Genomic DNA, 17,406 nt, shown 5'->3' with positions numbered 1-17,406 from the left:
CCATTTTCACAGCCTTCGATAGTGGGAGGTCGTCAGGGGACAATAACAGTTTCTCCCGTAGTTTCTTCGTCGCCAATGTTGTGTCCGGAGGAATGAGAGAGGAGAGTTGCTTTGTCAACGTGTTTGTTGTGCCACCATCTGAATCTACCTGCGGTCGTGACGTCACCGCTGCTTTTCGACCTGTCGCAACATTCTGCAGCAGTGTGACATATGCTACAACCATCAGCGGGACGGCTACAGCAGAATCTTCCAGACCCGCCACCTACTCCTACTATCAAGACCAGGTTTGGGAGAGTCGTGGTGAAACCAACCTGGTTGGATTTATAATCCCTCCTTTTCCTCCTACTTTCAGGCTCTGCTAACGGAGTTGTAAAAAAAATGAACGGAGGTGGATAGATAACGAATATTGAGATGTGCTTGTACATGATGTTCTGTTTTTCTTTACACTGTTCAGCTCATTCCAGAGCATAAAGGAGGATCAGTTAAGATGGCCGATCAAGTTATTGTTTTCGAATGGATTGTCTCAATTAACAGCAATGTTTGTTTTTCCTATGCGATCCCTTGGCACAGTTTTAGACATGAGCAGACCTTACATCTACGAGGCAGAATAATCGTCAAGGTCTTGAATTATTGGTATTCTACCCAATGATTCTAGAAAGGGGAGATGTGGTGTAATCGTTGACAAGATCAGTGTCGCTGGGTGATTACGCCAGCAGGGGGCGTCAAGGTCCAGACGAGAGAGTGACTGGCAAAAACGGATTGCATTGGACGTCAAATAAAAGTTAGCAACGTTAACGCAACAGCTCGACTTACATGTGCCTTATTTGACAACACGACACTGTACACCTGCTGGGTGAGATGCATGGTCCTTGTGGCCGCCATATCGTACCATTTTTAAAACCTGTTTGGAGGAGGTAAAATAATGAAGAAAGAAGGCAGACCCGAGTTAGAGCAATTTAGTATTCGTCTGACATTTCCAAAACCTTCGATATTTCCAGAGACAGAGGTCAACACTATTAAATAAACGGATGAAAGTTTTTATTTTGTTATGCTTAGAATATCTTGTTTTCTATCCTTTCACTCCCACCCCAACCTCATCCCTCTTCAATTGCTGCTGTGGACTGCAAATTTCCCCATTGCGGGACGAATAAAGGTATTCTGATTCTGATTCTGAAATAAAGAGGGTCAAATCTGGTTCACACTCCATACCTGTAGGCGACGTTAATGACATAAACGTTTCTTAACAGAAGAAGAAGAAGAAGAAGAAGAAGAAGAAGAAGAAGAAGAAGAAGAAGAAGAAGAAGAAGAAGAAGAAGAAGAAGAAGAAGAAGAAGAAGAAGAAGAAGAAGAAGAAGAAGAAGAAAACACAGGAAGAAGTACAAATAAAAGTAAATCGAAATAATTCTCTGATTTTATTAAGGAAGCACACACAATCAAGGGTGGTGCATCGATTGCGAGAACAATCGGTAAGATTTCTAATATAACGTTATCCTCGTCGTCACTTGTCGTCACAAAACGACATTGCGCTGACTCAACTACCAGTAATCTAGATTTTATGTTGAACAACATTGGTAAAATAATGATTCGGAAGTACAGTATATTGTGATTCACTGTGGACATTTGCGATGCTATGCCTTTGCATGTCATATACCGACGGCCAATTTATATGCTTGTGGGAAGGATTTTTAAAAGTGATTAATGTGACTGAGGCGGCGGCGTGGTTGCAGAGGGGACTGCGGTCAAGCCAGCCTCCACTCGCAAAATTAGTCAGGTGAGCCGCCGCCGGCTGAAAATGGACTACTGTTGGTCGAAGAAGGAGAGGGGGGGGGTGTGCCCGGAGGAAAAGAGAGAAATGGAACGCCAAGAGTATAGAACTAAGAGTAGAGTAGTAGAGAGCTGGTTGACATGATGCAGAGAAGGAAGGTAGACATACTGTGTGTCCAGGAGACCAGGTGGAAAGGGAGCAATGCTAGAAGCTTAGCGTCAGGGTTCACGTTGTTCTATCATTGTGAAGACAGAAAGATAAATTGAGTTGGGGTTATCTTAAAAGAAGAGTTTGTTAGGAATGTCTTCGAAGTAAAAAGAGTATCATATAGAATGATGAGTCTGAAGCTAGAAATTGAAGGTGTGATATTAAATGTCGTTCGTCCCACAAGTAGGATGTGAGTTGGCGGGGAAGGAGACATTTTGGTTGGACTTTGATGAAGTCATACAGAACATCCCGAGAAGTCAGAGGGTTGTAATTGGTGGAGACTTCAATGGACATGTTGGCGCAAGAAACAAAGATGATGACGATAGTAGACTGTTTGAAGCAGGATAGGACTTCACACTGCTCCAGGGATCTGTTGAAGATTTGTGTGAAGACCGGAGCCAGCTGGTCAGCGCAGACTCTCAGGCAGGAGGGGGACACTCTGTCAGGTCCTGCAGCTTTCTTGATCTTTTGCTGCTTGAAGAGCCGTCTCACGTCCAGTTCGTGGATCTGTAGGGCAGAGGGCGGAGATACGGTAGTTTCTGGTAATGGTGGGCAGACAGGGGAAATGGTGGTGTCCTTTTCAAATCGGCAAAAGTATGTATTTAACTCATCAGCCATACCATTGTTGTACACTGCTTGGGGGGAAGGTAAACGATAATTTGTTATTGCTTTCAGGCCATTCCACACCGATGCAGAGTCGTTAGCGGAGAACAGTTTGTTAAGCCTCTCCGCATAACTTTTCTTTGCGATGTTCATTTCCTTCGTCAGCCTGTTTCGGGCGAGTTTGTAAACTGCTCGATCGCCGCTTTTAAATGCGGATTCTTTCTCTTTCCTAAACTGCCTGAGTTTGGGAGTGAAGCATGGCTTGTTGTTGTTGAATGAGCGGAAGGACTTTGTTGGTACACACATGTCCTCACAGAAACTGATGTATGATGTTACAGTGTCTGTGTATTCATCCAATGTGCCTGTTGAAGTTTCAAAGACGCTCCAATCAGTGCAGTCTAAGCATTCTTGTAGTGATAACTTTGCTTCATCTGTCCATGTTTTAACTGTCTTGAGTACCGGTTTTACACATTTGAGTTTCTGTTTGTATGTGGGAATTAAGTGGATTAAATAGTGGTCAGAAAGACCCAATGCTGCATGCGCAACAGACCGGTATGCGCCTTTGAGTGCTGTGTAACAATGATCTAGAATGTTTTCTCCTCTGGTGAAACAGTCAATATGCTGCTTATATTTGGGGAGTTCACGGTTTAAGCGTGTTTGATTAAAATCGCCCAAAATGATCAGGGGTGATTCTGGATATTTTACCTCGAGATGGGATGAGGTGATGGGCAGCTTTGGAATCCAGATGAGGAACGCTGAAGGACAGATGGTGGTTGACTTTGCTCAGAGGATGGAAATGGCTATGGTGAATACTTTCTTTCAGAAGAGACAGGAACATGGGGTGAACAATAAGAGTGGAGGCAGGAGTACACAGGTATCAACGGCGCCATCTGAAGGAAATCAGTGACTGTATAGTGGTTGGTGAGAGTATAGCCAGACAGCATAGGCTGGTGGTGTATAGGACGACGCTGGTAGAGGAAGAAACAAAACGAAAGGCAGAACTGAGGACAAAATGGTGAAAGTTGAAAAAGGAAGAGTGTTGCATGACTTTGAGGAAGGAGTGAAGACAAGCATTTGGTGGGCAAGAGGTCCTTCCAGATGACTGGCAAACTACAGCGAATGGAATCAGGGACACTGGTCGGAAAGTACTTATCGAGTGGAAGAAAGGTAGATAAGGAGACTTGGTGGTGGAATGGGGAGGTGCAGGAGTGTATACAAAGAAAGAGGTTAGCAAAGAGGAAGTGGGACACTGAGAGGACGGAAGAGAGTAGACAGCAATACAAGGAAGGTAAAGTAAAGGTGGCAAAGGCCAAACAAGAGGCCTATGACAATTTATATGCTAGGCTGGACAGCAAGGAAGGCAAGACTCATCTTAACAGGCTGGCGAGGCAGAGAGAAAAAGATGGTAAGGACCTGCAGCAGGTTCGGGTGATTAATAATAATAATAATAATAATACATTTTATTTCAAGCGCCCTTCAAAACACCCAAGGACACTTTACAATAAAAACAATAAAACAAAGCACATAACAATAAAACCATAAGTAAAATGATACATAATAAAATAGCAGATAGAACTAGACATTGAAAGCAATTTTAAACAAGTGGGTTTTGAGGTGAGCCTTGAAAATAGGGAGGGAGTCAATATTACGGATGTTGGGTGGGAGTGAATTCCAGAGTTTGGGAGCAGAGCGGCTGAAAGCTCTGCAACCCATCGTGGTGAGACGGGCAGAGGGCACATAGAGGTGAAGGGAGGAAGAAGATCTGAGGGACCGAGAGGGAACAGAGATTTGAAGCAGGTCAGAAAGATAGGGAGGGGCAAGGTTATGGATGGCTTTGAATGTAAACAGAAGTATTTTGAATTCGATACGATGTTTAACAGGTAGCCAGTGGAGTTGCTGGAGGACAGGGGTGATGTGGTGAAAGGAGGGGGTTCTAGTGATGATCCGGGCTGAAGAATTTTGGACCAGTTGGAGTTTATGGAGAAATTTCTGATTGATACCGAAGAGAAGTGAGTTACAATAATCGATGCGGGAGGTGACGAGACTGTGGATAAGGATAGCAGCGGAGTGAGGGGTGAGCGAGGGACGGAGACGGTTAATATTACGGAGGTGGAAATAAGCAGACCGAGTTATGTTATTTATATGGGAGTGAAAAGATAGTGAGCTATCGAGGATGACACCCAGGCTCTTGACCTGAGGGGAGGGGGATACGGTAGAACTGTCAATGGTGAGAGAGAAACTGTTAGTTTTGTGGAGGGTGGATTTGGTACCGACAAGGAGAAGAAGGATTAACCCTTTACTGCCTGAATTATGTTCTAATTAGAAAAAAAATATGTTCAGTTTTTATGGTCACTGATGGATATAATAACATACTAGTAGCTTCCTTTTTTATTTCAATAATGTAGAAAATTTGAGCCTAAGAAAATTTGTGCCTAATTTGGCACAATCGTCATGAAAGGCCTATGTTGAGAGGGTGCCTTTTTTGGAACATATGTCAAGTGCAACTTCAAAGACTAGACTTTTACCCATATGACATCTTTTTATTAAAATAATAAAATACATAAAATATTTGCATAAAATACATACATAATTTGCATAAAATATTGACATAAAATGTTTACATAAAAATACATAGTTCCTTTACAGATAAAGAAAACTAGCTAATAACCATGGAATAATGCAAAGCAGTTCTTGTGATGATTCAAACAAAGATTTACATTGCATTTTTTTGCTGTAAATAGTAGTTTTCACCGACCATGTGCCATGCTTGCACCTGTTGCAGTTCTTTGCAATATATGGAATGATAGAGTGTTTTATGCACATTAGTAAACATATTAGGTTATTTCATGTTTAGCTTAGTACACATTATGATTATTGCACGTTTAATTTCAGTCTAATAGCATTATCAAGCTTATTAGTTCAATAGTCGTTGCAAAGAAGCAACGGCTCCAACTTCAATCTAAGACCCTCCCAACACTGAGTTGTCCGTAGCTGATTGGACAACAGATCGCTGCATTCAAAAACTTGTGAGAGCGAGAGCTCGCTCTCTTTGTTCCTATCTTTGTCCGTGTGCTCATGTCTTCGCTCCTACCTAGACGAGAGTGTGCTTTTTCTGTCTCACTAGAATAAAGTAGTTTTTTGTTCACTATCTATCGTCGTTACTGATATTTTTATCACTGAACTTCTTTGAACACCGAACCAGGAAAGAAGCAAGAATTTAAACCGAACATGGAACATGAGCTATGTTGTCAAACCGAATACTGTATCATCAGCGGGAAAAGAACCTCAATGTCTTTTAGCTGCGGTTCAGCTGAACAATCGATTGAGCCTCACTGTGCCACAACACCAGATTTTTCTTGTTGCCAAATGTTGGAGTAAGGGGATAGATGTAAACCAATTATCAGAATGCAATCGATTATTGTTTCCTGGTTGGATGTTTTGAGCCAAATGGAGCACAACATTTGAGGTCACTTTCAGATCGGGAACCTTGGAGTCACTGACTGGATCTGTCATTCCTCTATATGGAATGCATGCATGTGGCCATCATAACCTGCCAGCACAAACAACTTGAACCCCCAGTTCATTGGTGTATTTGGTAGACACTGCTTGAGTGTAAATCTACCTTCATAGAGTACAATTTGTTCATCAATTGACAAACGCTGTGACTTGGGTAATTCTTGAAACTTTTATCATTGGCCTTACTTTGTGCAAGGGATCATAATTTGGGCTTCCCCGAGTTCCTTGTTTTGTGTTGTCTGCTATATGCAAGTTCCTTTTTATAATTTCGAAGCGATCCCTTGACATACAGTACATTCTGCAGCATAATCAGTTAGTGGAGATAGCTTTCAAGCCCAAAGCATCCGAGTGTTTGGTCATTTTGAGATTGAGAAACAATATATCAATCCCAGCCACTTCTCAAGAAGTTCATCAATGCAACAGTCACGACTATGTCCGATGCCAAAATAACTTCATCAACATGGTCATCTGTTTCATTCTCATCAGGATCTGGAAAGATATACAGTACATGGGTATTTTAGAAAAAAAACATATGAGCACAGCAACATTCAAAAAAGCAAAAACTATACCAAACTAACCATTTGATCTCAATGCTCTGATCTTACCGTGAAATGGGCATCTCTTTCCTTACATTACATCACAAACAGAATTTCAGTCCTTTCAGATGCTTTATCTTCAAGTCAAAGTACTGTATTTGAGAATGTGAAATGCACATACGGTAGTGGGGACTTTTTTCCACCAGGTGGCAACAAAACCTTACATGGCACAAGTGGAAATGCAACCTATTACGTTCTTCAAAACAATCATTTCTACATTTTCTGATTACAAATTCTTTCTCTCAGATGATTTTAGTTGACATGCCAATCTAATGTCCTCAAGGCCTTCAGAAGTAATTTTGCTGTCTTTGATTTGCCTCAAATGAAATATAGACTTTTAGCTTTTCCTGTATTTTTTTTCACAGAAACTTGTAAGTGTTGTACCTGCTCCTACCATGTTTCACGGTCTTTTGGGAATACGAAGTGTTAAATTTGTACCAGACATTATGATGACAATGTTTTAAGTTTTCTAATTTCTGTTTAGGATATAACAAAAAAAACATATGGACCTCCGTTTCAATAATTATATTGAGAATGCAAAGCTATGAGGTACAGCTATTAGTGTAAAACGCACCATTCACTTCCAATTATTCGCATCGGGTACCTAGTCAGGATCAACAATATAATCATGAAACTAGCGTTAGCACGCCGAATGTTATACATTAGGAACACTACTTATTTTTAATATTTCTTGGTAAATAAACAAGTTAGCGTTAGTTTATGCATTTCAGTATCAAGGTAAACCTCTTCTGAATAGCTCATAAAATCGTCACAACATATACTTACGTGATATTTGATCCGTGACGAGAAGTAGAAGGAGCTTTGAAGATGGAGGAGCGCACGTTGTGTTGCGCAACCAGGAGATGATGTCACTGACGCTCTTAAAGGCATAGCTGCACATAACCTGTGTTAAAGGGACATGTAAGTCGTGCTGCATCAGTTCCAATCGAAACTTGAACTGCTACCTTTAATTTTTTCGATCTATAAGCACTTATCTTTAGTGTACCAAATATGACCCAATCGTCTGTAAAGAGTTAAGGATAGAGATGGCAATGTATGAACAGGTGCCAGAAGTGTGATGGCGAGATGGAGAGAGTACTTTGAAGAATTGATGAATGAGGACAATGACAAGGAACAAAGAGTAGAAGACGTGACCGTTGTGGACCAAGACGCAGAAAACATTAGCAAGGATGAAGTGAGAAGGGCGTAGAAGAGGATGAATGGTGGAAAGGCACTCTGCCCTGATGGTTTACCAATCATTGCATTTAATTGTCTAGGAGAGGTGGCAGTGGTGTTCTTGACTGGGTTTTTCCAAAAAGATCTTCGAGGGTAAGCAGATGCCTGAAGAATGGAGACAAAGTGTACTCGTGGCCATTTTTAAGAACAAGGGAGATGTGCAGAGTTGTCGTAACTTCTTCTTTTCCTTTCGGCTTTTCCCCTCAGGGGTCGCCACAGCGAATCAATGTCCTCCATCTTACCCAGTTTGGTGCATCCTCTTCTCTCACACCAGCTACCTTCATGTCCTCTTTGACCACATCCATAAAACTCCTCTTTGGTCTTCTTCTCGGTCTCCTGCCTGGCAGTTCAAGGCTCAGCATCCTTCTCCCGATATAGTCGCTCTTTCTCCTCTGGACATGTCCAAACCATCTCAGTCTAGCCTCTCTGACTTTCTCTCCAAAGCCTCTAATATGAGTTGTCCCTCTAATGTACTTATTCCCGATCCTATCCAACCTGGTCACTCCCAAAGAAAACCTCAACATCTTCAGCTCTGCTACCACCAGCTCTGCTTCCTGTCTTTTTTTCAGTGGCACTGTCTCCAGTCCAAACATCATGGCTGGTCTCACCACTGTTTCATACACTTTCCCTTTCATCCCAGCTGAAACCCTTCTATCACACATCACACCTGACATTTTTCTCCAGCCGCTCCAGCCTGCCTGGACACGCTTCTTCACCTCTTTTCCACACTCTTCATTGCCCTGGACAGTTGACCTCAAGTACTTAAAATCCTCCACCTTCTTTTATCTCTTCTCCCTGTAGCATCACTCTTGCACTTGGATCCCTCTCATTCACACACATATATTCCATCTTGCTGCGACTTCATTCCTCTCCTTTCCAGGGCATATCTACATATCTCTAGTTTCACCGCCACCTGTTCCCTGTTCTCGCTACAGATCACAATGTCAAAGTCAAAGTCAGCTTTATTGTCAAATATGGTAATATGTATGTCATCTGCAAACATCATGGTCCAAGGAGATTCTTGTCTAGCATTGTCTTTCAGCCTGTCCATCACCATAGCAAACAAGAAGGGGCTCAGAGCTGACCCCTGGTGGAGTCCCATCTCCACCTTGAATTCCTCAGTCACACCGACAGCACACCTCACAACTGTCTTCCAGTCATGATGCATGTCTAGCACTGCTCTGTCATCCTTTTCCGTCACTCCAGACTTCCTGATGCAATACCACAGCTCTTCTCTGGGCACCCTGTCATACGCTTTGTACTTCTCTATCAGCAGTCTTAAAGCAAACACTGCATCTGTCGTACTTTTTTGGCATAGCTCACAAATGTTCACTTCTGCTCTTAGTATATATATATATATATATATATATATATATATATATATATATATACACACAGTAAAGTCTCGTTATATCGATATTCAAGGGAGTCCGAAAAAATATCGATATAACCGGGACTATCGATATATCCGACCCTGTTTGCATGTAATTTTCTCTGTGCGTGCATAGAAATAGTATCGATATAACCGGGACTATCGATATATCCGATATCGATATAACGAGACTTTACTGTGTGTATATATATATATATATATATATATATATATATATATATATATATATATATAGTGTTCCAATTACTAATTAACTGATAATCATTTTCATCAGCTGTTATGAAGAGCAATAAATCCTACAAGCTTGTGCTGCACAAGAGAGGTTTCGGTGGAAATGGTAAGCTTGAATCATTATATTCATGATATTTTTCACTTTGGGATTGTTTTGCAATCACATTTTTATTTTGTTCAGATGATGAAGTGGTGGTCAATCCAAAAGTTTTCCCTCAAATCTGCCTCGGGGACATAATTGAAATTGCACATCCGACTGATGAGTTCAGGTGAGTTTGTCCCGAAAGACCGAAGTTACTGTTGAGTGATTAGGGAGTGTTTTTGTGTTTTTCTACGGCAGCTTTAAGTTATGCTCACTCACTCTCATGAGCCAATCCCCTCTCTCATTACTTCACATACACAGTCCCCTTTTGCTGCAAGTGAAAAGCTTAAAAGAAGACTTTCAAAAAGGTATGTCAACCCGATTAAACTTTTTCTGTAATTCTTATGGAGTGGGAAAAAAATATTTATGTGGTCGAAAAGTCTGCAACGCACAATTTTTCTCCATTAGCTAATTATTCCAGTTCAGTCTGTCCAAATTAAATTCCAGTGAAGTTGGGCCATTTGTTTTAAACAGAATACAGGTACAGTACAATTTAATAACATCATTTGCATATCAACTGTTTATTTCATTCAACACAGTGGAAAGACAAGCTATTTTGTGTATAAACTGATCAACTTTATTGTTTTGGGGAGATAATGATCAACTTTAAATTTTATGGCTGTGACACGTGGGACAGATAGCAAAACATCAAACAGCTGTTTAGCACATCCCACAAATGAACAGGATAACTGGGAACAGGTGTGTGTCTGCCATTAATGGGAATAAAATAAACAGAACTTCCATGGATTGCTCAGTCATTTACATCAAAAATGGGGTTGAGGTTCTCCTCTGTCATTAAAATAGATCAAAAGTTTAAGGACAATATGCCTCAATATACAACTTAAAGGACAACCGACGCCCCGCTCAAGTTGTTTCCATAATTTGTAAAATCCCTTCAAATCACTTCTACTGAGCGTATTTTACAAAGATTCCACCGCATATAGCTATATTTTACCTTTTAAGATTTGCACCGAATATTCAGGAAGTCTTGTTTTTGAGTTGTGATGATTCCTGACGTCACATCACGGAAGGAACACCCCTGACCGAGAAAGGACACACACAATGCATTTTGCGGTACTTTGTTTGGTCTGAAAACTTCGTGTTGATGGCGATATTAGAAGGAAAACACATAAATAACGCGATGGTGAATCCGTGAATCCCAATGATCACATGTGAAAAAAAAAAAAAACCAAAAAAAAAACTGGACACTTGTAAATATGGGTTGTTGCAATATATCTAAATGCATTTCTTGATTCTGCACTATGTACAGTCTTGTTTATAGAACGGTTTTTGCACATCTACATTTGCACAGTATACAGTTGACATTTTTATTTTGTTATGCTTAGAATATCTTGTTTTCTATCCTTTCACTCCCACCCTAACCCCATCCCTCTTCAATTGCTGCTGTGGACTGCAAATTTCCCCATTGCGGGACGAATAAAGGTATTCTGATTCTGATTCTCATTCTGATTGTGTGTTGCACCAAGACAACTATTTGATATTCGCTGACACAAATTCCCAGCAGACAAATCAGCCCATTTCCAACCGAGCTTGGGTGCCATCTTGTGCATTTTCTAGGACGGTACATTGCAATCCACACGCCTCAAAATTACACGGAAGAACTTGTTTAATCGATTGCAAACATTTATGCTCTCCTCTTCAGAACTATTTGAATCATATTCATAACTGGATGAGTAACAAGAAAGCATCTTCTCCGAATCGGAAGCCATTGTTTTGATTCTCGAGCAAGGCAAGACTTCTTGGCGTGACGTCACAAACAAGGGGGCGGGACCTTCTGAAACTGGCCACTTCCGGGTTCAATTTTTTGGACACTTGAAGTCATTTTCATTGGTGTTTTGCATTTGACTAAAAATATCATCCTGCGTGTTTTGGGTATTTTAGATGCTACAGTAAAGTCTCGTTATATCGATATTCAAGGGAGTCCGAAAAAATATCGATATAACCGGGACTATCGATATATCCGATCCTGCGCCGAACTGCATTAAACAAAAGCCGCCAAAAGAGGGCAACCAAGCGCCATATAAGAAACGGAGCTGGCCATTAGCTCCCTTTTTTTGGGTGAGAGATGTTCCCCCAATGTTGCCTCAAAATGGCACATATAATTCTTTAATGATTGTAAACATGTATGCTTTAATCTTCAGAACTACAGTGTATTTGAAACATATTCATAACTGGATGTGTAACAAGAAAGCATATTATCCGAATCTGAAGCCATTGTTTGGATTCACAAGCAATGCAAGACGTCTTGGCGTGAAGTCATTTTTATTTGCATTTGAATAAAAAGTGACATCGGCTGTCCTTTAATACACAGTATGGAATGTTAATAATTTTCAAAATCATCGCGCTTCAGCAGACAAAACAAGAAACATTGTTGCAAAAAACGATTGCATTCATATACAGTACAGTGGGCATGTACATAACACAACAGGGAAACTGCAACGCTTACATCTTACTGTATTATGTATACAATTTAAAAAAGTCATCAATCTTCTTCTGAGACTTTACTGTATAACGTTTTTCTGATGTCAGTTAGGAAACAAAAAAGTGATGTCGGTTGTCCTTTAAAACTGTACTACGCTAAACAAAATACATTTATCAACAACACTTGGGACTGTCACCACCTTCTCTGGGTCCGAACTCACTGGGGAGAGAGAGATGCAAATTGGAAAAGTGTTATGTTGTTTGATAAATCCACCTTTAAAATTATTTATTATATTCTTCTTCTTCTTGTTCTTCTTCTTCTTCTGTTTCTCCTTATTCTTTTTCTTATTATTTTTGTTCTTTTTGTTCTTCTTCTCCTTATTCTTATTCTTATTCTTCTTATTATTGGAAAGTGTGGGCGTTGTGTTCTCCAGTCCAAAGAGGAAGAGAACCATCCGAATTTTTATGGGCGCAAAGTTCAAAAGCCAGCATCTCTGATGGTATGGCCCAGTGCCAATGACAAGAGTAATTTACTGATCTGTTAAGGCTCAATTAATGCTGAAAGATTTATGCAGGTTTTGGAGAAAACGTACTGCCGTCCAAGCAATGCGTTTTTCATGGGCTTTCTGCTTATATCAGAAAGAAATTCGACACGTTAAAACAGTGGGGCTTCACAGTAAAAGTATGGCTACTAAACTGGTCTTCCTTCGGTCCTGACTTGTCTTCCATTGAAAAAATATGCCGTATTAGTGCAAAATAGAACAACAGACCCTAGACTGTTGAACAGCTGAAGTTGTACATCAAGCCAAAATTGGAAAGAGTTTCACCTACAAATGTTCAAAAACTGGTCTCCTCACATTCCAAACATTTACTGATGTTACACTGGTAAATATAACCCCGTCCAAGCTTTTTTGGAATGAGTTCCAGCCATAAAAATTCAGGTCATTGATTATTTGCCAAAGTTAATAAAGTTGATGAGTTGAAGCAAAAATGTCTTCTCTGTGTAGTGTGCTATACTCTATTCATATGCTGTACATGATTGGCAAATCATATGTGTTTTTTATTTGCTTCACACAACATTCCTACTTCATTGAAATTGGCTTTGCACTCTGAGATGAAAACACTCAACAAATAAAGATCGTAAGTCACTGCAGAAATCATGGAATGTTTCAACAAAAATGTATTGTTAACGCTTTACTCATTCAAGTACCACTTTAGGCCAATATAGCAGCGAGATGCACCCGTAGCATTCTTTTTACAAAGGAAATCAAACACAGGTTTCTTCCAAAATAAGTTTACGGAAATGTGTAACGTTTGTAGTTTGCTTGGTTTTCAATCTATTGTCCAGTTCCTCTCAAACAGGTTCGACGGGGTTAAGGTCTGAAAATTGTAATTATGTGTGATTCTACAGTGCAAATTTAAAATGTTGGCCACTCTTACATTTGTAATGATTTTATTCTGAAATGAATTAATATGATTTTTAATCATCGGCAATTGTTAACCACTTATTTTTGACAATTTCAAACTAATGATGGGGTTTGAGGGGATACGGGGACTAGCAAACAAACCGAAAAAATAATAGGATTAAGACAACTACAAAGCAGTATCTGAAGGGTCCCAAGAAATATTTACATGTCAATTGAACCCCATTGCGTCAACAATAACACAACTTGAAAATTCATTGAATTCCTTCTTTCTCCATTCTTAGAGACAATCAGTGTGGATCAAGCTGTGGCACAAGCATTTCGACTTCGTGCATACCAAGATGTCATTGTTAATATTGTTGACCCAAAGGTTTGCTCGCTTTTCTCTGTTGAGAATGATGATTCATAGCCCCTTTTTGCCGTGGTCGGCTGGAGTTTAATACGCGATAGATGGGGGTTGGGGTTAATCGTATTCTCCTTAAACGTCTCCACATTTTGTCACATTACAACTTCAAACACACGTAGCTCAAGTTGAGCTGCAACTGTGTCTTACTCTTGACAAGTTTGAGCATGCTCCACGAAAAGCAATGGATTATGTCCAAGTGGACCCCATACTTAACATTTTTCCAAATGAAAATGTGTAATCTCCGAAGAGCTCAGCAAACAGGTGCTGCCTTTCAAAATTCATGCACACACACTCGCATCTATCTATCTGTCTGTCCGTTCGTCTGTCTGTCCGCTTGCCCCGCCCGTATACATGCATCTACTGTGTGTATACATGCATCTACAGTGTGTATACATACATATATAAAATTTTCGACAATCCCCCATTTAGCTCTGGTCCTCTACCAGAAGCTTGATTGGATTGGATATACCTTTATTCGTCTCGCAGTGGAGAAATTTACATTTCACAGCATCAACGTGAGAAAAGTAAAGAAGTAGAAAAACAAAATACAGGAGCTGCTGGAATGGCAGCCACTCTCACGGTGCTATCTTGAAGTTAAAAGAACAAAAAACAAACAAACAAAATAACAAATAACTCCCCCCCCCCACATAATAATAATACATAATACTACTACTACTAATAATAATAATTTAAAGCAGATTCTTTACTTACAGACAGTGTATTGTAAGTGTTCAAATACCTGACATGTTTCGGCGTATACTTCCGCCTTCGTCAGGGTCACCCGGCAGAAGAGGACATTAATTCCATCTGTGCTGTATGTCATGCATATTAGCATATTTGACAATAAAGCTGACTTTGACTTTGAAGAGCAGTCAGATGGCTTCGTCTGGCAAACCATATTCTCTAAAAACGTCAAGGACACAGAAAGATTATTCAAGGCAATTTGTACAAACATGTTCTTTACGCATCAGAACCTACACACGACCAGTGACTGGATAGCAGCTCTGCCACATTTGTCATTCAAGTGACCAAATCATGCAGTCACAAGTATGATGCAACAAACACAACGTCAATCGTTGAACTGTCACCTATGATTCCCAGGTTTCTAGAGCACGGTTATTTTCCAGAGTCACAGGGAACCACAACATAGGAATGAACCATCCACCTAGGCTCCCTACTCTTGGGTTGCTAACCCATGAGTTCATAACCATTCCATTTCACAATTTTTGTCTTTCGCGGGCTGAATAATGTATCTATCTGTATCTCTGCCTGTCTGTCCATCTCTCTGTCCTTCCATCTTGGTACAATATCTAATGATGAATACTTTTGCATGGCTACGTTTCACATTCGTAAAGACAAATAAGAGACAATACTTTCCCGTTGCACCATTAAAAAGTACAATAAGTCATCGACTTTGTATCAACCGATAATGTTAAAACCAAAAAATAGTTTCATCTGAGTAAAATGTGACAAAATGAAATATTTCATGACAGATTGAGTACCATGATTGTCATATTTTTCCCCTTCAAAGGACGTCACTCTGGACTTGATGGAAGTGACCTTTAAAGACCAATACATCGGGAGGGGTGACATGTGGAGACTCAAAAAGAATTTGGTAGGTTTTGCAAAAATATATATCTGAATTTATGGTTGTTGTTTTTATGACCATTGGTCTTTTTGGTTTCTGGATTGTAGGTAAGCACATGTGCCTATGTGTCACAAAAAGTGGAATATGCAGGAATCAGGTATGTTAATACTATATTCCATGAGTTGCTTTAAAATCAGTTAACTTCAACTTCATTTGTAGTCCAGTCGGGGTTTTTCCTCGCTCAAATTGAGAAAGATGTACCATTTTGACCATGCGCCATGACCTGCGTGTATTAGCTAAATTTTACAGGAAACATACTTTAAGTTCCAATAAGACTGTGACTATTATGGTAAAACATTCATCTATTCAAACTTGCAAAGCGCAATGGTGGACTCATAGCTTGTGTGCTGGCGATGTCGACCGTGAGCCCGACTCGGCGTTTGTGTCGCGGCGATCCCACCCGCACCGCCTCGACTTCGGTGGACACTCCTCCCTCGCCCCGATTGCTGTGCTGTCATGCCGGAGAAAATTGTCGGACGCGTTTGTTAAGAAACAGTTATTTTGTATCGTCATGATATGCCCCTCCGGAAAATAAACATCCTACTTGTTCAATATTGTCACGTTCGGATTGACAGCTGGGGACGGGCCACACCTCCCCGATTCCTTCTTCAGGACAGAGGGGGTACGATAACGGGACGCTGTCAACTTGTATTTGTACTTTGTATTACCCTGGACTTTTGTGCTCGGTCCAAGCCCCCCCCCCCCTACCCCCATCCCGTAATCCTTTTGGGATTGTTCCGTTTGTGCAACACCGTGTGCGAGTTGCTTCTCGCCATTGTCGGGGTTCCCATTGCCCCACCCCCCACACTCGTCGTTTTTTTGTATTCTTTATTTTTGATTATTCTCCTGGTCCTCTTTTTAAGACCAGTGCTTTGTGTTGTAGCTTAATAAATCATCATGCACGGACCTCTATCTCTGTCGCGTTGCTGGCTGTAGCAGTGGCAGCCGTAGATAAAAAATTACAAGGCTGGCGGTCGTGGTCATAACTCGCGCCGGTCGTAAATCAGATGTTACCTGTATATGTCAAATGACATCCTGATGTCACTGCTGTAGATCCTGGTTGTGTGGATCAGGGAGTCTCTGTCCCTTTCGCTCTTAGCATACAGCTTTATGTCATCCATGTAGTCATGAAGGGCATCCGACGTAAAAGCTTGGCCAAAACAAACATGCGAATCAAACCTCTAAAGATGGAGGACACTGATTTGTTGTGGCGACCCCTTGAAGGGAAAAGCCGAAAGCAAAAGAAGATGATGTAGAGGAGGTGAGTGATCTCCATTTCGATTGAAGAAATGGATTGTTACATTATTGCAGGAGAGCGCAAATGAGCGGAAGTAAAAAAGCAGCTGTCGCACAGAAAAAAAATCAGATCCTAAGCAAGTTACAGTTTTAATTTAATATATTTTGCTTGCTGTACGAATTGAAAATGCTCGATCTGTTTAGTTCTTGGTACTTCTAATAATGTCTGGTCAGCAGACCTGAGGCGCCGGTAAGGTGTAGGGGCGGATGAGCTTGGAGAGGTAAAGTGGCGTAAGGTCATTTTGATATTTGAAAATGTATAGAGAGCCAGTGAATGCATGCCGGAGTAAGAGTTGTGTGCGCTCCCTGTTACGAGTACCCGCCAAGATTGCCTGTAATGGGCAGCTTCTTCACAGCCCCGCTTTGTTCAGTGGAAGGTCAGTGCTTTTGGCAGTCTGCGGCTGGATGGATGCATGGCTTGAGGAACCCACGATAAGAAAGGAGCGTCAGCGCAGAGCGCCGATGCGTATGTGGAACTGTTGCAGCTTGGAATTGAAGCAG

At 40.8% G+C, this 17,406-nt stretch overlaps 1 protein-coding gene across 6 annotated transcripts in view; it reads left to right on the top strand.

Moving 5' to 3' along the window:
• Positions 1-1,353: 1,353 nt before the first annotated feature.
• Positions 1,354-17,406, top strand: part of depdc5 (DEP domain containing 5, GATOR1 subcomplex subunit) — an 89,777-nt gene continuing 73,724 nt past the window's right edge. For 3 of the 6 annotated variants that reach the window (XM_089007413.1, XM_089007412.1, XM_089007410.1), the window contains exons 1-7: positions 1,354-1,466; positions 9,591-9,653; positions 9,729-9,816; positions 9,951-9,997; positions 13,840-13,925; positions 15,493-15,576; positions 15,657-15,706. In XM_089007413.1, the coding sequence (XP_088863539.1) occupies positions 9,596-9,653; positions 9,729-9,816; positions 9,951-9,997; positions 13,840-13,925; positions 15,493-15,576; positions 15,657-15,706 (413 nt within the window). In that variant the 5' untranslated portion in view covers positions 1,354-1,466; positions 9,591-9,595. Of the gene's footprint in view, positions 1,467-1,498; positions 1,772-9,590; positions 9,654-9,728; positions 9,817-9,950; positions 9,998-13,839; positions 13,926-15,492; positions 15,577-15,656; positions 15,707-17,406 lie in introns of those variants that run through there. The other 3 variants (XM_089007411.1, XM_089007416.1, XM_089007415.1) reach the window with 3 other exon arrangements.

The sequence above is a fragment of the Hippocampus bargibanti genome, linkage group LG11, assembly GCF_051943395.1.
Source record: "Hippocampus bargibanti isolate YZ-2025 linkage group LG11, ASM5194339v1, whole genome shotgun sequence".
NCBI lineage: Eukaryota > Metazoa > Chordata > Actinopteri > Syngnathiformes > Syngnathidae > Hippocampus > Hippocampus bargibanti.
This window is presented reverse-complemented; position numbering and strand designations above follow the sequence as displayed.